This window comes from Syngnathoides biaculeatus, chromosome 1 (assembly GCF_019802595.1).
Source record: "Syngnathoides biaculeatus isolate LvHL_M chromosome 1, ASM1980259v1, whole genome shotgun sequence".
Classification (NCBI taxonomy): Eukaryota; Metazoa; Chordata; class Actinopteri; order Syngnathiformes; family Syngnathidae; genus Syngnathoides; species Syngnathoides biaculeatus.
Window position 1 is genome coordinate 3,346,383 of NC_084640.1, and position 24,809 is coordinate 3,371,191.

Below are 24,809 nucleotides of genomic sequence, written 5' to 3' on the forward strand. Positions count from 1 at the left end.
CCATCGGGCACCTTTGAAGGAGCCGGAGCCAGCAGAGCAAGGTCTGGTGCAGGCACTGCAAAATACAAAAGTACAGGAACTGTTGAGGGAGTTGTACACAGAAGTCATTGAATCAGTATTGTGTTCATCCATCATAGTCCGGTTTGGTGCTTCCACAAAAAAGGGCAAAGTCCGACTACAATGGAGAATCAAAACTTCATAAAAAATGCCACTCCTCCACTCACCCATGAGGACTTGCATGCTGGAAGAAGTAAGACGAGAGTCACTCTCATATCCTTCCTCCTCCCTCCCCATCAGCTCAGGCGTGGTATATTGTGGATGCAGTTGCTACGGAGTGTAGCGATAATGATGTTATATAAATTGCTTTCGCGTTCCTTGAAGTACAGTGAAGAAAATAAGTATTTGAACACCCTACTATATTGCAAGTTCTCCCACTTAGAAATCATGGAGGGGTCTGAAATTTTCATTATAGGTGCATGTCCTCTGTGAGAGAGATACCGCAATTTCTCAAGTATAATGCATCCTGAAGGATAATGCGCACTGCCAAAGTTGACCTAAAAAATCAGGAAAACCCTTCTACCAATGTACAATGCACACCACCAATTTGCTGCTACGATATGCTCAAAATATTAGAAATTATCTGTATTCTGTATTTGTATTTTGTTGGATTTTTACTTTTCAAAAAACTGTCTGTACAACAATCATTAATAATAACCATTGTGCACGTGTTGATGTAGCCGTAACATAATCTCAGGACAGGCCACAGGACATGCTTGTCCTGGTCCCTGTAATTGTCAGAACAGAATACCTCAACCAACTAAAATAAATGCTCAATGATGCCATAACATTTTATTAATGCTGTTGACAACACATCATATGGTCTTAAATAAATAGACCATGTAACACTGTTTATCTTGAACATTTTTTGCATTAAATATTTGTACATAAAACATCCTCTACATTACACATCCTTAGCCAAGACTTCAAAAGAAGTATATGACTCATCTCCAACCTGAAAAATTGCAACTACCTTTGGTGCATCAGTGTCCAACTCATCAATGACTTGGTACAGTTCCGGTGTGTCCTCCATTGAATCATGAACAGTGATCCTATTTTGCTCCCACAGCATTTTATCCTCTGTGCCATCCATGGCGTTTATGAGGAAATGTTTTTTTTTGGTTCCGCAGTGCAGCCTCTTGCCCTCCTTTCGGCTACATAAACTAGACTGCGCACAGACCCCTTTCACGTGGGAAATCGGCTTCAAGACATTGCTTAAGGTACTATTTCGCATGAAAGTTGACATCCTTTGATATCCTTACAATTGTACGTTGTGAAACATAATATTGGAATACATTAGGTTTAGCTTTTTTGTTGTCAATACGGTTAATTCTTGTTGCGCTGTTAGCTGTCAAAACCGCGCAGGCAGTCACGAAGAAGTAACTTTTCACCGGTAAGTGTGTTTCAGTTTAACCTTCGTAACTAATTATTATAACTATGAATGTGGAAAATATATCATTACAATATGATGAAGGTTTGTACCTTCCATTACATATGTATATGTCAATGTATCGTTTAAACGTTCCTGGGCATGCTGCAAATTCTTAGATTATATTCATGTCTCTAGGGATCCAAAACCTATAGAGTATATAGATTTATCGCATCATTTTCCAAAGCAATGTGTGTATTGTTTACCATGATTTTTGCCCTGACTGGAAGTCAGAGCCTGTTGACCATGGCAGAACCAATGTTGGATGCAAAGTGCAGTCGAGTTTTTATTCTACGTCATTCCGTCAGGTGGCTATCAAAACAACGTGAGCTCAAACTACATAGAAATGAGCGTAATGGAAACTTTAAAAAAAAAGCAACCATTTCAATTGTGTGCTCGGACACCACACTGCCCACCCGGAACATTCGCTGGAAATAACATTTGTTCAACTTTGGTGGCTATACATTGTTTGGCTTGTTAGCTCTTGTTACAGTCTTTGTCAAACTGTCTGTGTCTTTCTATTTTGTTTTTGTTTTGTGTTGTATTGTATTGTGTGTGATTAAATTGTCTTCAGCGCAATACAAGTGCTTTGTTACATTTTGCTGATTTGATCAAGGGGATTTATTCTAAATACACAAGTGACATATGCTATAAACTGTGAGACAAATTAGTCCCCCCCCCAACTATTATTTTCTTTAGTAGCTTTATACACACACATACTGTAATTTCTCGAGTATAATGTGTCCTGAAGTATAATGCGCACCCCCAAAGTTGATCGAAAAAAATCAGGAAAACCCTTCTACCAATGTACAATGCGCACCACCAATTCGCTGCTACCCACATGCTCAAAATATTGGGTATTATCTGTATTTTTATGTTGTTGGGTTTGTACTTGTATTGTTTTTCAAAAAACTGTCTGTACAACTGCTTCTTTTCCTTTCGGCTTGTCCCGTTAAGGGTCGCCACAGCGTGTCATCTTTTTCCATCTAATCCTATCTCGTGCATCTTCGTCTCTAACACCCACTGTCCTCATTTCTTCCCTCACAACATCCGTCAACGTTTTCTTTGGTCTTCCTCTCCCTCGTTAGCTTGGCAGCTCCATCCTCAGCACCGTTCTACCAATATACAGTGGTAGCTCGGTTCTTGACCACAATCCATTCCAGAAGGCCGGTTGAAAAGTGAAATGTTTGAAAACTGAAGCACATTTTCCCATTACAATGAATGGAAAATGAAATCATGCGTTCCAAGGCTAAAAAATAGTTTTTTTTTTCAGTTTTTTTAGCTTTTCCTGATATTAAACTCCATACTAGAAATACATTTATAGTTCAAATACTTTATATAATTAAATTATTTAAGAAATGTATTTTTTTGCTTTTTGCTTTTTGTATTTTAGCAGTAGAGTATGCTCGGCTGGGAGAGCATTGCCATAACTGTAGCAACTGTCCCCCCAGCCTTTTATTCACAAAAGTGAAAATTAATTTTGAACAAGCAATAATGAGGGGGAAAAAACAGACAAATTGTTTTTTATTGGCACAGAAAGTGCGGAACATACAAAAATGTATCTTGCAACTAGAGGTAGGGTTAATGGAACAAAAGAATGAGGCAATGCATGTCTTCAGTGGGGGTGACTTGCCCCTTTTTCACAAAGAAAGAATATAATGTTTGTTTCTGCCATCTTTTAAGCACCTTCCTAAAGTGCCTCATAATAACATCATTGAAATTTTGTAGTGCTCTGCAACATTCTGCTTTGTTAGGGTGTTGGAGTTCTACAAAATTATGGATGTCGTTCTATTTAGCGCAGATAGCTTTTATATCGGCATTGAGACATCCTTCCTTCAGCCTCATCAGATGACATCTCCCTTACTCGCAACACTATCCCCAGCTAACTGCTGCTCGTTTACGAAAATAAGAAGCAACTTTTCGACTTCCGCCAAGGTCTGTGGCCTCTGCTTGGTCAACACGGTTGCTCCTTTAGCAACATCACTTGCTTTGAGGGCATCCTTCTTTTTCAGAATGGTACTGATCGTCGATTTTGCCATGCCAAACTTCTTCGATTCCTCAGAAACATGCAGATTCATATTCGGCTATCAAATCCTTCTTGAAGTTTACAGTTCGACGCACCACTTTCCTTTTTTCAGCACCCGCCGTTCCACTTGCCTTCTTTGGAGCCATGCTTGGGGGGTTAATATTACTCAGTTGGAAGAAAAAAAGTCCCTACCGGGACATGTCCACGTGAAGAGGAATGTGTGTGTCAACTGGTTGCATTGTGCGCGGTCGCGCGTGTTACGTAGTTTCCATTTTTTTCGGGGGTGCATTCCAAAGCACACTCACAAATTGTCGTGGATCAGCTGTTAGGGGCGTTTGAACACCCATTTTCATTTGAAAATGAAACCAAAAAAATCTCTAAATATTCATCCGAAAACCGATTTGTACGAAAACAGACGTTTGAAAACCGAGGTACCACTGTTCTCACTCTCTCGCCTCGGTACATGTGCAAACCATCGAAGACTGCAGTCTCGAACCTTGTCTCCAAAACATCCAACTTTAACTGTCCCTCTAATAAGCTCATTAATAATCCTATCCAACCTGCTCACTCCGAGTGAGAACCTCAACATCTTCATTTCTGCCACCTCCAGTTCTGCTTCCTGTTGTCTCTTCAGTGCCGCCGTCTCTAATCCGTACATCATGGCCAGCCTCACCACTGTTTTATAAACTTTGCCCTTCATCCTTCACTTCCTTACCACACTCACCATTGCTCTGGGTTGTTGACCCCAAGTATCTCTTCTCCCTGTAGCCTCACTCTTCCCCCTTGGCCCCTCTCATTCACTCACATATATTGTTTTACTTCGGCTAATCTTCATTCCTCTCCTTTCCAGTGCATGCCTCCATCTTTATAATTGTTCCTCCACCTGCTCCCTGCTTTCACTGCATATCAAAATATCATCTGTGAACATCATGATCCAAGGGGATTCCAGTCTAACCTCATCTGTCACCCTATCCATTACCACAGCGAACAGGAAGGGGTTCAGAGCTGATCCCTGATGCCTTAAATTGTTCTGATACGCCTACGGCACACCTCACCACTGTACTGCTACCCTCATACATGTCCTGTACTATGCTAACATGTTTCTCCGCCTCACCAGACTTCTGCATTTAGTTCCACAGTTCCTCTCTTGGTACTTGGGCATCAGATTTGTCTACATCCACAAAGATACAATGTAGCTCATTCGGACCTTCTTTGTACTTTTCCACTAGCATCCTCAGGGCAAATAATGCATCCGTGGTACTCTTTCTCTGCATGAAACCATACTGTTGCTCGCAGATACTGACTTCTGACCTGAGTCTACCCTCAACTACTCTTTCCCATAGTGTAGCTCATCAACATTATTCCTCTATAGTTGCCACATCTCTGCAAGTCCCCTTTGTTCTTAAAAATGGGAATTAGCACACATTTTCTCCATTCTTTAGCACATTCTCGCCTGATTCAACTGAACCTGTGTCCACCTGAGATTGTAGCTTAGCACTTTTCTCAACCTCTGTTCCACATGAAGAAATTCTGGTGACTTCATCAACCCGCTGAATTAAATCACAGAGAGCCTCATCCAAAGAGACAGGTTGATCAGTCTCATCATCAACTGGAGTTTGAGGCAGGTCAGGTGCCCAGTGGGCAGTCCGAGTATCACTCCGCTCTGTCTGACCCAAAGAAGCCACAGTATCCTGACTTAACTCAGAGCTGTGAATGAAATACCCTGCGTCCTGTTCAACCTCGCCCCATGATGGCAGTGGCAAAAAGTTGACAGGCATGATCATATTCCGGTGAACTGTCTTAATCTGGCCTGTAACAGGATGCTGAATGCTGTAGATATGCAGTTTGTCATTCTTACTTACAACCACATACACTGCATTTTCCTACCGATCGTCTAGTTTCCTTTTCCCTCTTTCCCCTCTATTAGCCAACAGGACCCTGTCACCTACTTCAACTGCAAAGCCCTTCCTCTTTTTGTTGTAAACTCTGGCTTGTCTAGCTTGTTGGTTATTAATATGTGCCTGCGCGAGAGTTGTTGTTTCCCCAGAGACCATATTTACTTATCAACATCAACAGTCTCCCCATGCAATAGAACACTTTTGAAAGTCACATCGACAGGCAAGCAAGGAGTGTGCCCAAACATTAGAAAGAACGGTGGAAACCCTGTAGTTTCATGGATGGTGCAGTTGTATGCAAAAATTACACTGAAGCACATCCTGCTTGTCTGCAAGACCAGCCTTACTAAAGGCTGTTACACCTGGTGGCACAACCAAGAGCTGAAGTGTCTCACTCGTGTTCTGGAGAACCAGCAGATCAGGGTGGATGCCCTTTCACCCGTCAGCCAACTGGTAACCAAGGCTGTTTGTTCGAGAGTCAAACCGGCCACACCAACAAACCACCAGATAGCGAACAGCCCATGAGACCGGAAGCTGCTGGCAGACCTGGACAAGAAGCTCTGCTTTCCATTTTAGATTGCAAACTACCACCCTATGACCAGATTTAGTGCTTTGGTCTGCCTCTCTCGAGCCCATCTACCTAATGGAGCTCACAGTGCCCTGGGTTGGGGCAGTCAAGGAGGTGTATGAGCGAAAGCGGCTGAGGTATGCAGGACTTCAGCCGAAGTGCAACAGCAAGGCTGTAGAGCAGAAGTACACCCAGTGGAAGCTGGCTGCAGAGGGGTTATAGCCTCCTCAAAATCCAGGCTACTCAGAGAGATGGGAGTCCAAGGGAAGGCCCATCGGCAGGCAGTCAGAGATCTCTCCAAAGCGGCGAAAAGGCCAGCTAGTGGCTGTAGATAAAGAGAAAAGACCCCAATTGGGGCTTCAAGAGAATTGATGGTACTTTGGGGGTGAACCTGGGATGCTGGGATTCACTGCTGAACCCTCTTGAGAGTGTCTTGGGCCCATCAGCAAAACACTTGATGATGGAAGGAAGCCCACTTGATAACCCATATTGTGCCATCACTTAATTGAACATCCCACAGAACCTCATCAGAGCCAAAATATGCATGAATAGAGGGATATTAACATCTAGTCCAATATAACATATTAGAGGATGTTTTAAAAACTCCCCTCCAGAAGGTCTGAATCTTGGGACAGAGGGTGACGCAATGAAGGAAACTGTTAAGTGTCATTTGTTGCATTGTGGTTGTAGATCTGACATGTAAACATACAATGTTCCAAACAGATTTACTTTATTAAGAGTATTAGAAAGATTACGTTGGGGTATAAATAGCAACATATATCATCTGCGTATAGAGAATTTTTTTTAATGCAGCTCTATGGGGGCACAAGTCAGGGCAATCTGTAGCCGGATTTATCTAAAGAATAGCATTCTGAATCAGTCGTGGCCCGGGTTCACCACACCCACCCCTGGCAACGTTCACCTGCAGGGCATTGGTGGAAATTCAGTTACTGTGTGTCAAAGACAAAGAAGAGGAGGAAATCGGATTTGTCAGAAGAAGAAGAAGAGGAATGCACAGAGCCTACGACTGAGTGTTGAGACTTTGAATGTTAGGACTATGACAAGAAAAGCTCATGACTTGGTTGACATGATGATTAGGAGAGAGGTTGCTATTATTGTGCATCCAAGAGAGCGGGTGGAAAGGTAGTAAGGCTAGAAGTTTAGGCGCAGGGTTTGTATTATTTTATCATGGAGTAGATGGGAAGAGAAATGGAGTCTGGGTTATTTTAAAGGAAGAGCTGGCTAAAAGTGTCTTGGAGGTGAGAAGAGTATCAGATTGAGTGATGAGGCTGAAATTTGAAATTGAGGGTATTCTGGATTACGTGATTAGCATCTATGCCCCACAGGTAGGATGTGACCTAGAGTTGAAAGAGAAATTCTGTAAGGAACTAAATTAAGTAGTTCTGAGCATCTCAGACAGAGAGAGTTGTGATTAGTGTAAATTGTAAAGGACATGTTGCTGAAGAAAACTGTGAAGAAGTGATGGGTAAGTACGGCATCCAGGAGAGGAACAGATGGTGGTGGCCTTTGAAAAAAGAATCGAAACGGTAGTGAACACTTTTTTCCAGAAGAGACAGGAACATAGAGTGACCTACAAGAGCGGACGTAGAAACACACAGGTGGATTATATTTTTACCAGACTATGTAATATGAAGGAGGTTACTGACTGTAAGGTCGTGGTAGGTGAGAGTGTAGCTCGACGGCATCGGATGGTGGTGTGTAAGATGCCGGGTTGGAAGATTAAGAATATAATGGTAGACCAGAGAACCATGAGGTGGAAGCTGAGAAAGGGAGAATGTTGTGCAGCCTATCGAAAAGAGGTGACACAGGTTCTCGGTGGACAGGAGGAGCTCCAGGAAGATTGGACTGGGACAGCCAAGGTGATCAGAGAGACAGGCAGAAGAGGACTTGGTATGTCTTCTTGTAGAAAAGGGGAGGAGGAGACTTGGTGGTGAAACCCCACAATAAAGGAAGTCATACAAGGAAAGAGATTAGCAAAGAAGAAGTGGGACACTGAGAGGATTGATGGGATGTAGGGTAAAGGTAGAGGTGGCGAAAGCCTAAACAAGAAGCATATGAGAGACATGAACATGACAGAAGGAGAAAAGGATCTCTAAAGGCTGGCCAGACAGAGGGATGGAGATGGGAAGAATGTGCAATAGTGTAAGGTGATTAAGGATGGAAATGGAAATGTGTTGACTGGTGCCAGTAGGATTAGGCTAAAAAGATGGAAAGAATATTTTGAGAAGTTGATGAATAATGAAAATGAGAGAGAACATAGAGTAGAAGAGGTGAGTGTGAAGGACCAGGAAGTGGCAATTATTAGTTAGGGGGATATTAGAAAAGCACCAAAGGCAGATCACTTCTGGTTGAGCAGCCACACTGTAACAACAAAATAACAGAGGTCCCCGTCTTGATAAAGTTTTGTTTATAAACGCCACATACTTTTGATTTTTTTTTCATACGTGAATTGTCATGGTCCTGCCGGTCCAGCCCTGGCTGGGCGGGTCCCAGCACACCGGCGCTGATTAGGAGGCGCACACCTGCGCCTCATCCTCGTTGAGTTACCCTTGTATTTATAGGACCCAGGGAACGACTGGTCTTCGCCAGATCGTCGCAACTCATGCCCCATTCCTGCACTCCCGTACTCTTGATAGTCAACCCTGGTGTACAGTCCTCCACCTGTCCTCCGACCGACCATGTGAGGTTGACGTCTTTGATACTCCTGCCTTCTCTGATCGATCTTCCGTGTACCGACCCCTGCCTGCCCGCAGACCTGCTCTCTACGCCCGACGTCCTTACTACCGCTGCTCCACTTGATTGTCTGCCTGATCCCCGACTTTGAACGAATAAACACTTTTTCCCAAACTACCTTCTTGGCGTTCTTATATATATGTGTGTGTGTGTGTGTGTGTGTGTGTGTGTGTGTGTGTGTGGTGTGTGTGTGTGTGTGTGTGTGTGTGTGTGTGTGTGTGTGTGTGTGTATATATTACTAATACTGATTGGACCAGGAGGATGTGAGTGAGTGTCCTAACATGGCACAAGGCAGAAAAATCGTAGGTTCGCTGATCATTAATCATCATCATTAATAACTTTATTACAAGAGGGAAAAAACAGTTCGAATGCCTGCTACTTTTGACTTTCACTGATCTGTACTGCTTTCCTGTTGGAAGGAGCCTGAAGAGCTGGTGGCCAGGATGTGGAGGGTCCAAAAGGATCCTGCCTGCTCTGGACCTAGTTCACGTTGCGTGCAAGTCCTCGATAGTGGGTAGCGTGGTGGTGACAACGCGTTCAGTAGTTCTGATTGTCTGTTTAAGTTTGAATGTGTCCTTTTTTGTGGGGGCCCCATACCAGACTGTGATAGAGGTACACAGTACTTATTGGATAATCGCTGTATAGAAGTGTCTTAGCAGCTCTTGTGAGAGGCCATGCTTCCTCAGAAGCTGCAAGAAGTACATCCTTTTCTGGTTTTTTTTTTGCAGTTGATGTTCGTCCCCACTTCAGGTCTTCTGAGACTGTAATTCCCAAGAACTTGGAGGTCTCGACAGTTGACTCGAGACAGCTGGAGAGGGTCAAGGGCAGCTGCGGTGAAGGATGCCTCCTGAAGTCCACAATCATCTCCACAGTCTTCAACACCAGGTTGTATTGACCACACCAAAGCTTGTGGAGCAAGTTTTCAATATGGACGAAACTGGATTGTTCTGGAAGTGGCTGCCGAGTCGGACCTCCATCTCAATGACAAATTAACACTCGCATTTGCAAGCTAACCAGGCATTGTCATGAGCTGAGCATCAAGCTAGGAGCACCTGAATTTAGCTAACTTCAGCTAAGTATCAGGTTAAATACATGCATTCATTGTCTTTGAGCAATTTGAAAGTTGTGAACATTGAATGAAAACTTTTTAAATTCAGTCAACTAATCCACAATCGCATGGCTTGTAGTTTTCTCCTCCGTGAACACTGGATCTTGAATGTGCCAAACACGAGTGTTGTCTTCTGTCAGTGTTTACCACGAGTGTACAACAAGACAAAAAGTCACCAAAATGTTCTGTGTGGTGACACTCAGGTCCAGACTGTTTTAAAATACCATTGATGTAGCTGTTTGCATGTTGACACAGATATTTAATACTGCTGGTATACTGTACAGTTCATTTTGAAAGTCAAATCCTTTGTTTAGAAGAAAAATATGACAACCGAATACCTGTACAAGTCAATGCGGTGAAAAAATGATACTGAGATATCAGAGACATACCATGGAGGCATGAAATTGAAAAATAAATTTTAAAAAAGCTAAGCAAAGAGTTGCCAAGAAACGTTAAATGTTGACCTTGTTTACCATAAGTCGAACATCTTTCTCAAAATTTACTTTTTGCTGTGGTACACTGCAGTTATTTGGAGGCCCCGTAGCTCAGTGGTTACAGCACTGGTTTGATAAACCAGGGGGTTGTTGGTTCATATCCCACTGGGGCCTCCACTCCCTGATAAGGGTTGCGTCAGGAAGGGCATCTGGTGTAAAAATTGTGCTAAACAAATATGTGGTGACCCCAAAAGAGACAATCCAAAAGAAACTGCTGCTGGTGCTACACTGCATTTGTTTTACATACTACAGTTATAACACAAGGTAACTGTAAAGAACTGTTCAAACTTTGCTTGGTTATATTGAGGTTTAGTAAGGAGCGGCATATATTTAACATTTGCAAGAAAATTGTCGGGTAATCTATAAATAAATGAGTTGGTGACCACGTTTCAAAAACTTGCATGGTAGATTAATTGACAACTCTAAATTGCTCAAAGGTTTGAATGTGAGTGTGATTGGCTGTCTGTATGTGCCCTGTGATTGGAGGATGACCATTTCTGTTTAGTTCTTGCCCAAAAATCAACAGGAATAGTCTCCAGCACGTCAGCCACTCAAGTGAGAATACACGATCCAGAGGTTTAAAGGTACATCACTGTGAGAGCCACATGGAAAAATGTGTCAAAAGATGTGTTCACCAGTGTTATTTTGTGTATTTTTGTGCCTTGAAGCAGTGCAATTTGCATTAAATCAACAATCAAATTAGTTCATTTTCAAACAATATCCTAAACTCCAGGAGAGTGTGCTTTTGCACTTTTATGACTGGCAAATTAGTCATTTTTAAGGTGTGTTTATTTCTTGGCCTTTGTAAATTCATTTCAACATAAATGGTGGGTGAAGTCCATAGTTTGCACACATTGTGGCGACAATAACTAGAGCCTTTTCCATTTATGCCACAGTTCCATTTCAAATATGGTTAAAAATTGTCATAAACCACAATCAATGTATGCTTAGCATGGATCCCCATCTTAAGTGCTCCCTGAAAACTCAGAAATGCATTTCAAGCAAAGAGTGAAACCTGATTACAGTCATCTTCCAAGTCCGGCTACTGTACGCTACAGTACCAAATATTACTTATTATTATATTATTGGTATCCTCAGGTGTTCAAATACTTATTTGCAGCTGTATCACACGAATAAATCTTTAAAAAATCATATATTGTGATTTCTGGATTTTTCTTTTTACATTATCTCTCTCACAGTGGACATGCGCCTACAATGAAAAATTCAGACCCCTCCAAAATTTCAAATTCTAACTTATAATATAGCAGGCTGTTCAAATACTTATTTTCTTCACTGTAACTCTGGTTCTGAAATGCTTGTTAACTTCTGCAAAAGTAAATTGTAGGTGATGCAGAGTTTTGAACAAGATGCAGAGAGATGAGATGAGAGAGATGAGAGATCATGCAACCTCGACAAGGTGGATGAAGTATAATAAAATAAATAAAGGGAGTGGTACTTGAAGATTAATTGACAAAACTACACCACAATTCCAGCCTATTCAAATCCACCCATTTTGCAGGCCTTATGCTGTTTATCGCTTTTTGCATTCTAGCATCAAACTGCCATGTCAAAGTCGTTATGTTATGTGTTATGTTATGCCTACGTTATGCATAAAACTGAAAAGGATTTTGATGGGATGTGAGCTTTAAATGACCCTTATTTGAGGATGTTACAGTCTCCAAATGCCAGGCATTCCCCACTAAATTAACAGATATGCAATATGATGTAATTTAGTCAACACACGTGGATTTCATGTATCTCAATGCAGACTGTTTTTCTGTGTGTGAAAACATTTACAGCTCCCCCCTTCTCCATCTTATTTTATTTTATTTCATCCCAACGGCAGGTTCGAAATGGCAGCCACTCAGCGCATTTTCTGTAAATCCAGGCTGCATCTCATGTTCTGTTAAAAATAGTACATCTCGTATGATATGGCCCAGTTTCCAGGTGGAGTTTTGTTATTAGTACAATGATTTACATTTCTTAATCGGATTAATGTATAGCAGATACTGTACATACTGTATATTTAGCACCAAAGAGACCCGTAATTGTGACGTCACGATCGTCCGATTTTTCAGGGTTAAATCACAGTTGAAGAAGAAGCGGTTGCGCACTCAGCACGATACCGCAGGTGGAAAACTCGAATTTTCATCGAAAGATCCACATTTTACTAACTGCACCGTTTTCTCGCACTGGTTCTTGATCACAGCTGGCTTGATAACGCCCACTTTTGTTTGAGCAACCAATAACATAGCAGTGCACACCCATTCATATGCCTTTGTGAAATGATTCCTGCTTAATTACGGTTTGTTTACTCGACTTGACCCAACCAAAATGGCGGTCGCGTTCTCAAAGGTGTGTGATGTTAGGCAAAAACAGTCTATTGAACCTCTTCCCATCTCCATAAGTGGTTGCTCATTCAGATTGTTTGTTCCACTTTACTTCTGCACTAGAGCCACTGGATAGCCATGGAGGTTCAGCAGAATCCCGAAGCTTTGCCGCAGACAGACTACTGCGACATGGACCTCATCAGAGAGTGTGGCGAGAGCACGGCGTCCATCTGGCTGCAGTTCTTGGGCAAAACGGAGAACAAAGTCAAGATGCTCAACACCATTGTGGCCTTCTACAAGATCACAGCAAAAGTAGGACATGCATTAGATGTCGACATGTGGCATTGAATCAAATATCGATGAATGAACCCACGTTGTGAGCTACCTCTTTTAACATATGTGATTGCTAAAAAGTGTCCCTCCCAAGAAGGGTACGTTCATGGCACATCGGAAAAAAACGCGACAGGAATGATATTTTCATGACTTAATTTCCCCTTTGCAGATGTGCCGTGCGTTGGAAATATTTGAGGAGGAATACAAGAAGGAGGAGGACAAACTTGACCCCAATTGTGGGATGGACAATTTGACCTCCATGATCAGGAAACACCTGAAGCGAAAGGAATCCTTCTTCAAGGTTAAAATGTCACCATGGAAGATACAAGGAGAGTTCCTATGTTATACTTTTAAACTTATTGTGTGTCAAGAGTAAGGCTGGACCATGGCCAAGAGGGGCGTGGCCTAGCTACCGCGGTTTCATCTCTGACACCTGTCGCTGGTCACAGCTGTGTCACATGAGGCATAACTTTTGTTAATAATAAAGCCCAATGAACATAATGTCCTCGTCTTGGAGTCCTGCATTTGGGTCTGCCCGTACACTGTTGGTTCGTGACAGAACGAACTGGCTAGAACAGGACCCTGCAGGTAAGACGCAGCGTCGCCGGGTGCGTCGAAGGGGACACCGCCTGCCTGAGGATCAACCATCTCCTATCCGGGTGGGTTTCGTTATGTCATCCTCTTCTACCTTGCCTCCCACACCACCCGTGTACCATGAGTACGTCCTAACCACGACCCGCTCACCACCACATATTGTTTTGGATTCAGATTTTTAGGATTACAAGGAAGACTTAAAATTATATGACGACTGTCTGATTCTGATTCGCACAAATAATTTGAACTTTCCCTCCCACTGATGAGTCTTGAGGATTTTGTTTCGCCGTCCTACGCTTCCTGCTCCTGTATGCCTTCACCCGGCGAGTCCAAGTCCTCTTCTTCTAATCCTTTTTTCGGAACCCGTTCGGCCATCTATCCGGGCCCTCCACATGGCGGACAGAGATGTCCAAGCAGCGTGCCACCTGGAGTCTCCCGATCTAGCCTTGGCGGCGACCATTCCATGGCTGCCTGACGACCAAGCCTTGGCGGCGACTGGTCCCCGGCTGCCTCACGACCAGAACTCAGCGGTGACCAGTCCCCGGCCACCTCATGACTAAAACCCAGCGCCGACCGAGCCACGGCCTCCTCACGACCAAGCCTCGGCGGCGACCAATCCCCAACCGCCTTATGACCACAGCCTGGGAGGTCTTCATCCGGAGCCGTCACCTGCTCCCATCTGGTTCCTGCTGTGCCTTTGGGTTCCTCCACAAGGATCTCCTCCCAAATCGCCCCGTAGGGACTCTGGTGCTTGGCTTCCTGGCAGACCTCTTGACCTGCTCGGCCGGATGCCTTGTTTTTGGTGGCCTGGAAGGCCATCAGACGGACTGGGGTTGGGGGGTTTTTGCCCTCTCCCGTGCCCCCTTCCGCCCTCCCTTGGTGTCATGTTCTTTGTTCTGTTTTTTTTTGTTTTTTTTTTTGGTTTTGTCGGGTCTGGCATCTCCCTTAAGGGGGGGTTCTGTCATGAGGAAAGCCGGGCCAAGCGGTTTCATCACTGACACCTGTCGCCAGTCACAGCTGTGTCACATGAGGCACTGTGATAAGACAATGTATTTAAGTTGGAGTTTTGTCACTGGATTTTGCCAGTTCGTTGAGTATGCTTTCCCGCATCCAGGGTTACTCCACCACTGCACCGTTATAGCCCAGTCAGACTTTTGGTTATGGTCTTTAGTTGACTCATAGTTATTGGACATTGTTTCTTGTGTTTTGGATCCTGGCTTCCTGGACCGTGCTGTCGTGCACAACTTTCGTTTATAATAAAACCCACTGAACATCATGTGCTCATCTTGGAGTCCTGCATTTGGGCCCGGCCGTGCACAGTTCGTTCGTGACAATGTGTTTTGTGCTTTGTGTCACTCAGGTGTGAACTATTGCCACTGGATTGGCAGACAAAGTCCTCAACTACATAGACAGGAACACTGTCAACATGGGAATGTTGAGTCACGACGAAGAACCAGAGCAGCAAATTCAAAGTGAGTTTGGGGTTCAAACTAAATCCAACAGAATTAAATTACATAGGCGGCAAAGTGATGCAGCTGTAAAATGTTGGACTCACAGTTTTGAGGACTGGGGTTCAAACCCCACCAAGTGTGTGGAGGTTGCATTTTCTCCCCGCACCTCTATGTGTTTTTTGAAGGGGATTTTCATATGAGGTACATGTTTTGTAATCTTAGATAACCCATATGATACCACATGCTTTCCAGAAAATTATTTAATGGTGTATGTGATTGCATAATTATGTATTGAATAGGGGTAAAAGTCATGTAGCTTGCAGTTTTGTCTATCTCGGGCACACTGTCAACTGGAGGCTTAATAAATAATTTGGAAGAAATAATGTCTGTCATGAAATGTTTTATTTAGGCGCATACTCACTTTTTTAGGTAACCTGCAAGCCAAGTTCAAGTACTAAACAACTGATAACTTCCAAGTTATTTCCAAAATAATGTGATTAGGATCAATTAAATGCTTCCTTAATCATTACTTTTTCACTCAGCTGTGGTGGCATTGAATTTTGTTCCCCTTAACAAATAAATTCACCATTTAAACATGCAATTTTTGGTTACTTTTTGGTTGAAATTTAGATTTGATCCATGAATGCTTAGTTTCCATGCTGGCCATTTGTCTGTACCTTGTTTCTTTTTTGTCGCCCTTCATCAAAATTATTATTTATATGTGTTTGTCTTTACTCTATTTGGTATCTTTTGCATAAATAAAAATAAAAGATTAAGTATTTTAACTGCATACAAACTCCTTCGTGAACTAAAACTCCAGCTGATAAAAGATGCCATGTAGTTTGTTCAGACTTGTGAGATCGACAGGCAGAAACAACAATTCGCATAAGCAGTTGATGAGCTGCAAATGGCTAAAACCTCAGATTATGCTCCTATTTAATAAGGATCCAGCATAAAGAGGGAAAAAGGACTGGGTCACCCGGATCAAGGAAGTGATCCGAGAGAGCTCAGCATACCACCACAAGTGCCTTGTGAAGACACCTGACAGCTCCCCGGCCTTGGAGGGCTTGGTGCCCTGCGCCGTTCTCAACAGTGGTCACTCCATGAAGATGCTGGGTGGCGTCAACCGCACAGGTAACAATGAGCTCAATAAGGTCTCAAGGCACTACGAAATATTAGTTTACTATATGATATGATAGTCATCCATCCATCCATTTTCTGAGCCGTTTATCCTCTGAATGGTCACGGGAGTGCGATTCAACATGATATATTGTCTTCCCAATATTGTGCACTTGAATGCAGCCATTATCGGGCGGGTGCGGGGGACTCTGAACTGGTCGCCAGCCAATCAATCGCAGGGCAAACAGAAACAAGCAACCATTGTCACTCACAATCACACCTCAGGATAGTTTAGAGACGCTAATTAATTCACCTTTTTGGGATGTGTCAGGAAACTGGAGTTCTCAGAGAAAACCCATACAAGCACTGGGAGAACATGCAACCTCCACAAAGGCAATGTCCAGGATTTGATTCCCGGTCTTCAGACTGTGAGCAGACGCTCTAACCAGTCGTCCACTGTTCTTCCATAATATAAGACCATTAACATAATATAGTAGGCAGCACAGTGGAGCAGCTGGTTAGAGAGTTGGCCTCAGTTCCGAGGCCAGTGTTCAAATCCCAGCCCAATCTGTGTGGAGTTTGCATGTTCTCCATGTGCCTGCGTCGGTTTTCTCTGGGTACTCCAGTTTCCTCCCACATCCCAAAGACATGCATTAATTAAAGACTAATTTGCCCCCTAGTGTGATTGTGAGTGCGACTTGTCTGTCTCCATGTCCCCTGCAATTGTCTGGAAAGCAGTTCAGGGTGTACCCTGCCCCCTGCTCGATTACAGCTGGTGTAGGCTCTAGCACTCCCACGACCCTTGTGAGGATAAGAGTCGTATTCAGGAGAACAAAGAGTGTACTGGTCTAGTACACTCTACAAACCCAGTTCCTGTTAAGTAGGGGTGTTGTGTTAAACATGAATAAAAAGTGAATACAACAATTTGCAAATCATGTTCAGCCTATATTTTTTTATATACACTACAAACAGATGTTTAATGTTCAAACTGATGAAATTTGTTTGCAGCAAATATTCATGAACTTGGAATTTTTCAGCTGCCACACATTCTAAAAAAGATGGACAGGGTCGTCACCATTTCTTTTAACAACATTCACTAAATGTTTGGGAATTGAGAACATTAATTGTTGAAGCTTTGTAGATAGAATTCTTTCCAATTCTTGCTTGATATACAACTGGAGCTGTTCAACCGTCCGGGGTCTCTGTTGTAATTTACACTTCATGATATGCCACACATTTTCAATCTGAGAAATGTCTGGACTGCAGGCAGACCAGTCTAGTACCCTCAGACTTTTACTCTGAAGCTCCGCTGTTGTAACACGTGCAGATTGTGGCTTGGGATTGTTTTGCTGGAATAAGCGGGGGTGTCCATGGAAAAGACGTTGCTTGGACGGCATCATATGTTTCTCCAAAACCCGTATGTAACATTCAGTATTAATGGTGGTGAGTTGAGGAACATTGTCCTCAAACTGACTTTTTTTCTCACACACTCATGACGTGAACCTCACCACATCTTTGCTAAGCATTTCAGGGAAACTCTGATGAAACGGAATCATGGGACTTGCCTGTTCCCAATGATCCTGTTCACCTGTGGGATTTTCCTAACAGGTGTTTGATGAGCATTCCTCAACATTCTCAGTCTTTTTTGCCACCTGTCCCAGCTTTTTGGGACAGCGTTGCAGCCATAAAATTAACGGTTAAGGATTATCAATCAATCAATAGCCTTTGTCATTATATGCTGTGCATACAACAAAATGAGTGCTTTTCCACAAGGTGCACGTGTGAATAAAAAAATAGAACATCTTGGGTAAAAACAAGAGAAAATACTTACATCAAGGCACAGTTATTGCTAATAAATAAAGTCACATAGTGTATTTTTTTCTGTCTTATGCTCCTTGTTCAGGCTTTGGTAGATTATTAAAACCAAGGAAAGCAAGCAAAAGTGCAGTTGCATAATATTACATTACTGTACTGTTATGTTCAATGGTTTTGAGTTCAAGGAGTTAATGGCTCTGGGGAAAAAGCTGCCTTTGGATCTGGTTGTCTGTATTTTGAGGGACCTGTACCGCTTGCCAGAGGGCAGCAGGTTTAACAGGTGGTGACCAGGATGTGAAGAGTCCTTTACAATATTAGTGGCTCTGCTGTGATCGTGGGGAGTTGCCGATGCCCTCTAGGGAGGGCACAGAGCAGCTAGTGATCTTCTGGGCACTATCATAAAATGTCTATCTATCTATCTAGACCCATCGGAACGAGAGTAGGACCCAAATGCAGGAACTCGGAAGACGCAAGGTAGTTCAAGAAGAGACACATTTATTATATGCAGAGGTAGGGGATCGAGCAGGCAGTCCAGTGCAGAAGCGGTAGTTGGGACGTCGGGCGAAGAGAGCATGTGAGCGGACAGGCAGGAGTCGGTACACAGGAGAACAATCAAAGCAGGCAGAGGTAACGAAGGAGTCAGGCTTACAACGTTGGTCGGAGAACGGACGAAGGTCGGTACACACAGGTTCAATCAGGGATACCGGAGCACACGAACGTGACATGAAGATCATACGAACTGGCGCCGGCCAGTTGTCATCAGGGTCATATAAATCCACAGCATAATCAGGTGTGCACCTTCCAATCAGCGCACCTGCGCGGACACCCGCACAGCTCGTGCTGAAGCGGCAGGATCATGACACTATCTATCTATCTATCTATCTATCTATCTATCTATCTATCTATCTATCTATCTATCTATCTATCTATCTATCTATCTATCTATCTATCTATCTATCTATCTATCTATCTATCTATCTGTCCATCTACAGCACAATAAACAAGTGGTTTATAGTTCTGAAGTTATGTATATTGGGTACTCCAGGTTCATCCAAAACTATGTATTTTAATCATTCATAAGACAGAAAAGACAAGATAAAATATCCATCCATTTTCTTCACCGCTTATCCTCACGATGGTCACAGGGAGTGCTGGAGCCTATCCCAGCTGTCAACGGGCAGGAGGCAGGGTACACCCTGAACTGGTTGCCTTCCATTTGAAGGGCAGATGGAAACAAACAGCCACTAATACTCATATTCACAACTATGGGATATTTAGAGTCTTAATTAACCACCCATGCATGTTTTTGTGATGGAAACTGGAGTGCCCAGGGAAAACTCACACAGGCACGGGGAGAACATACAACATACATACACAGGCGGGGTCGGGATTTTAATCCAGGACCTCTGAACTGTAAGGAAGAGACTCTAGTTGCACCGTGCCACCATGTTTTACATCTTGAAGTGCATATTGGGCAATTCAAGTCTGCACTAAGTACCTAATTTAATGTGCGTTCAACTTGACTAACATTTAAGATACTGGTTCATGTTAATTATGTGCTTCTGTAACTTGTGTGGAATGTATTACCAAGTAATGCATATGCTTAAGCTCTTCGTACCATGGATAAGTGTTATTACTTGTACATGATGAGTGATATTATGTCATCTAACTGAATTACTGTTGAAAACAGGTACCTGTAATCAGGAAAATAATCAAGATACATTGAAACTCAAGTTAATTAACTATGTTTCTTTTTCAAGGTACCTGTAGCAACACCTGTCACGACACCGCAGAAAAGTGGAAGGCGAAGAGTGTCCCAAGTGAGTGCCCCTTACTCCACCAGGCCAACTTGGGGGATCCTGGCTAAAGTGTCTGTAAACTGTGGCAAACTACCAGTGTATCCTGCTACAGACAGACACGCTGAACGTCTTGCTTTCTTTGTATATTTGCATCTTTATAAAATGTGTTTTACAAAATAAACTGCCATTGGGAAGTATGCAGTGTTTTTGTCCTTATTTAATTGTTCATGTGTTTGTGTGGACAGTTTCTGATGCATTTAGCAACTCCCTTCAGAGGTTGGTCATTTATATATAGTAAAATAATCGATTACACTTTACAGCATTTCCATCTATCCATCCTTTTTCTTTGTTCCTTATCCTCACAAGGGTTGCGGGGAGTGCTTGAGCCTATCCCTGCTGTCAACGGGCAGGAGGCAGGGTACACCCTCAACGCTTTACCAGCTGATCCACTGTGCCTCCCACTTTGTAGCGTTTTATATTTCCAATTTGTCCAGGTTTTGATCTTTTTCATACAGAAATACATCTTCCTTTTTATTTTAAAGGCTGTTCATCATCGCTTTTAGCATTAAACAGTGACACTAAGCAACCATGTTTTGTTTCTAAAAACAAATGTTTTAAGATGAGTGTTGAAAAGTACGGAAGCGTATGTGAAACGATTCCCATAATTATGTGAAACGCGACCTTTTTCTGGGGTGTGGCAGTTATACGCTTCCGTAGAAAACACGTGCGAAGACATAACAGTATATTTCAGAATTGTTGAGACAATGTGGCAGTGCCTGCTGAACTACTAACTGGGAATTAAAATGAAAAAATTCTGTTCCAATAACATGTTCTCTCTACGTAGTGAATGCGTTGCGAGTGTTATCATTGTCCACTTGGGGTCGCCTTGCTCAAACCAACAGTGTTCCTTTTTTTTTTTTTTTTTTTTGCATTGCAAAGTTTCTTTCTTGCACGGTATATTTTATTCCTCAGTCATAATAGAAATATATTGGCACTTTGTTGGGCCTTGACAGTGCCGAGAAGAATCCCTCTGTCACAAAATTTATTATAAGTAATTCAATATTCCAATATGCAGTGTTGGACACGAAGTCTAACGATATCAAGAATTCTGTCGGGCACATTATGTCTATTACACAAAGATAGATTATATTTCACGCTCAGTTTAAATATGAAATACAATATATGGAATGCGGGAACGTGTCCTTAATTAATTGGGGAAAAGTAATTAAGTCTTGGGGAAAATAATGTCAACAAATTAAGGGCACCAATGTTCCATGGTATTGGTGCAATCGCTCATCGCCGTGGGTTTACATTGAGAGGCGAAATTAATTGGGAAAAGGCAGAACAATAAGAAAAATTGTTTAAACAATGAATTGTGTGCCCTGTCTTTCCCTCCTTAAGTCAACATGGCTCTCAGTTCAGACGCAGACGACATTACTATAAACCAATCGATGGATTCCCTGACTCCGCCTAGAAATGAATAACCAATCAGATGACCGCAAACCGCTACCGACATGGGCCAGACATCCAATCAGTGATTTGAAAGTGGGAGGGTCACAGAAGTTCGACCAATCTGGCGCCTGTCTGGGCTGCACGGGGTGAGGGGTTGACCAATGAGCTGTCTCTGGGGAGTCACTGAGGGGGCGAGCGTCTGCTAGGCCCACTCGTCGGTTCAGTGCCGCCTGCCGGTGCCGGGGACTGGTGGTGAGTATCCGCTACAGCGCGTCAGGACGGGACCGTGAACCCGGAGACGGTACACAGCGAGGCGAAAGCGAGACACAGGTAAGACCGAGGATGGAAACGCGGCCTGGGCTCAGAGCCGGAGGTGTTTTGAAGTGACAACCGCGGCAAGACTACTTGTTGTTAAGTCGTTGTGCTACCGGTGCTTCTGCTCAGAGACAATAGAGCGCATTTGCTTTGCTTGCTTTGCTATTAATTGATGCAGCTTGACACTGACGTTAGGCAGCCGTCGTCTCGAGCCGTTACTGCACATTTCAATGTCTCGGCCACGAGCTTCACCATAGCTTGTGTCTGCTTGTGTTGTGACCCCCTCCTAAAAAAAATCGTCGTGTTTTCAGGGAGATGTTGATGGCTTTGTGATGGAATCGGAATGCCTCCAGTCTTCTTCATTGTTTGATGCTGAGAGTCTCTTGAGGTTAACCGGAGCCCGGATCCTGCAAATACTTCTTAATGCTCGTTTAAAGAGCACCGGGGTGAGATGAGGCGTTCCAATGGCTTTATGGAGGCAAAGCAGCTTGAAGTGGAGGATTAAACGCGTTGGGGAGGAGGCCGGCGGGTGCTGATGGCTCTCAGCAATTAGGAAAGGAGGGGGGAGCGGGGGGGGGGGTACTACGAAATGTATCAGCCATTTACGTGGAGACTCAACTGGGTTCACATGCACCTAAATGGCTGCCTGGCGCCTGACAGCGAAGCTACGATCTCACTGTAAGGGGCAAGCACCGAGAGACTGATTTTTGCCCAGACTGGCGGTTAAACTAACGGAGATGTGGCGTTAGAGACCAAAAGGGAATCAATATGAAATGTAGTCTGCCCATTATTGTGTACTTGAATGCAGGTCTCCGCTTTCACTTTGTTGGTGCTCGCTAACATTTCCCCAAGTCATCTAACTGCTTATAACACCTCAAGATCACTTTCTTAAACTTTCTAACTTTATTTCGTCGAGAGCATAGCATATTGTTCAAGTCTGGAAAAAATGCGTTGACAAAGTTATTGTCATTGCTTTGTCAGTCCTCCTCGCTTTTTTAAAAAATAAAATAAAATAGGACACTATCAATTCCTAGCAGCTATACCTTTTGCCCCCCTTGACAAATTGCCACATCCTTATCAATATAAAGCAATCCCAACAACTTTGGTATTGAAATAGAAGCTAGCAGAATTTAATAAACTCAGCCCTTTGCTCACACTGTGATAATTGGTGTGTATGAATGAATGGTTCCTGCTGTTAAAGAGTGAATGAACTTTAGTATTCTCAATGATGGAGTCTTCCTCTTCGTTCCATCTCAATGTCCCATATCAGCCTCTGGTTCTGCAGTATTTCAAGCTTTTTGCATTATAGTACACAATCTGCATTGTTAGTTATGGTGCTATTGCAGTTCCATGTCATTATCAAAATACTACACGCTAATATACATTGGAACAGAATGTGTTTTGGAAATCTTGTTTGTTCAGATTTGAAAATATTTTGTCCGCCATTGGAAATACTGGAAAAAGTCAGTTCTAGGGTAAAACTGTCATTGTCATAAAATCCTGTTCAGGTAATGTTCTAGGTTACATTATAAAAAGTGTGAAAATAAGTTAACCATTGTCTGCAATTAACTTTGATTGAGCCCCAGACTCCTTTTTAACCTGAATGTTTGTTTTTTAAAAAGGAGAAGTTTCTCCATCCATCCATTTAACACAGCAAATGAATTAACACAATAATATAAAACACTGAGCATAGTAACTGTGGCCTGGAGTCAAAGTAACTAGCTCATCAACACCTAGCACTAGCAGCCAACTCTCCAGACTTCACTGTCTCTCATGCTGGAGATGCACGCCTTACTATTTTTAAAGTGATTGATGTTTGTGTACTTTACATCACTTCTCACGTTCATTTTCTCTTCTTGCGTGAGGATAAGCGGCTTGGAAAATGGAAATGAAAAAAAATACCCTTGTTGAGATAGGGCCTTCTTTTGGAATGAGTGCAAAAAGTACGATGCTAGCTGTAGATAATTTTGTTTTCAAGTACAGGTTTTTTTGTTTTGTTTTTTGAGACTTGAAAAATGTAACTGTTGCACTTTCCAAGTTGTACAACTTTCTGTACATGGTACAGATATAGCATGTACAAATTTTCGAAATTCATTTTCATGCAAAAGAATTTACCGGTACACCACAGCCGCACTTCATGAAATGCATAATTTTTGTAATTTTAAAAAAGGCAGCCGGAATGAACCCGTCCTTTTTTTTAACCACACAACATGATTTTGACGTATATAGTTTTTTGTAACTCCCGCCATGAAAATCCTCTTGAGGGATTTGTTTTAGAGAATAAGCAGGGAGTGACATTAACAGCAGGAGCGCACTCAGGCGGGCTCGTGTGTTTCTACTAGTTTTACCTGCTGGAAGGTAACTCTTTGTTCCTTCGTGTTAGCCAAAATGCCGGCTGGTTGTATTGCTGGATATTGTTCGAACACTCGGGAGGATGGATTTACTCTTCATATGTTTCCAAAAGATCCGGTTCGTCGTGAAAAATGGTTTCTACAGGTGCAAAGGACGAGAGCTTCGTGGGTTCTAAATGACAGGTAGGTGTGTATAGAGCTACCAAAAAAAATAATAGTTGGGGGCGACGCAGTCCTCTCAGAACATAACTAAAGATCCGCGTATGTAAGTCAGGGGTGCTAAATGTGTGGATGTGCGCGTTGGCACGCCGTCCGCCGGTCACGGCTTTGGCGGGGGTGCCTCATCACTGTACCGAGTTGGCTCATTGTGGCGCCGAGGTGGCTCATTGTGGCACCGATGGCGATGAGCAACGCTGCGGACGGCGGCGCATTCCGCCGAAAGCGACAACAGCGCCACAATGCAGCCCAGCTCGGCGCCGTAATGAGCCATTTTGGCCGAAGCTGTGATCTGCTCATCGCAGCTGGGCCACGGTGGCTCAGCTGTGATCTGCTCATCGCGGCTGGGCCACGGTGGCTCATCGTGCATGGGCTGCGGCGTTGTCGTCGCTCGCAGCTGAGTACGCTACATACTGTTGGGGAGTCTGTTGTTAGTTAGAAGTGATCCGCATATCATCTAAATATGGCTCGAAACGAGAGGGCAATATTGCTTCTCTCGATTGTGAGATGTTCTCTTCTTCGAAAAAAGCTTCCGTGTCAGAAGGGGTTTCGAAAAAAATCCAAAAATCTGTTGTTCCTCTCCCATAGCAGGTGCCCCTACATGTTTCCAGTGGCGAACGTCCCAGTGTGACGTCTCCTGATGACGTTGCATGCAATATGGAGACCACTTCGATGTCGAGTGAGACTTGCGTGGCTTTGCGCA

General features: G+C 43.2%; 2 protein-coding genes across 4 annotated transcripts in view; both read left to right on the forward strand.

The window, feature by feature from the left end:
• Positions 1-12,799: 12,799 nt before the first annotated feature.
• On the forward strand, positions 12,800-13,370 carry LOC133504077 (triple functional domain protein-like). The gene is made up of 2 exons (XM_061826258.1): positions 12,800-12,973; positions 13,164-13,370. The coding sequence occupies exons 1-2, from the start codon at positions 12,800-12,802 to the stop codon at positions 13,368-13,370; spliced, it is 381 nt and encodes a 126-aa protein (XP_061682242.1).
• Positions 13,371-21,421: 8,051 nt separating this feature from the next.
• gatad2b (GATA zinc finger domain containing 2B) overlaps positions 21,422-24,809 on the forward strand; it is a 78,036-nt gene continuing 74,648 nt past the window's right edge. For 2 of the 3 annotated variants that reach the window (XR_009796378.1, XM_061829464.1), the window contains exon 1: positions 21,451-21,554. The gene's annotated coding sequence lies outside the window, so the exon portion shown is untranslated. Of the gene's footprint in view, positions 21,555-24,809 lie in introns of all 3 variants that reach the window. The other variant, XM_061829550.1, reaches the window with a different exon arrangement.

What these genes read in the sequence shown, in the direction of transcription:
- LOC133504077 (XM_061826258.1), top strand. Translation starts at nt 12,800, where the DNA reads ATGGAGGTTCAGCAGAATCCCGAAGCTTTGCCGCAGACAGACTACTGC. An exon ending in TCTACAAGATCACAGCAAAA is followed by an intron (nt 12,974 to 13,163) that starts GTAGGACATGCA and finishes TCCCCTTTGCAG; the next exon opens with ATGTGCCGTGCGTTGGAAAT.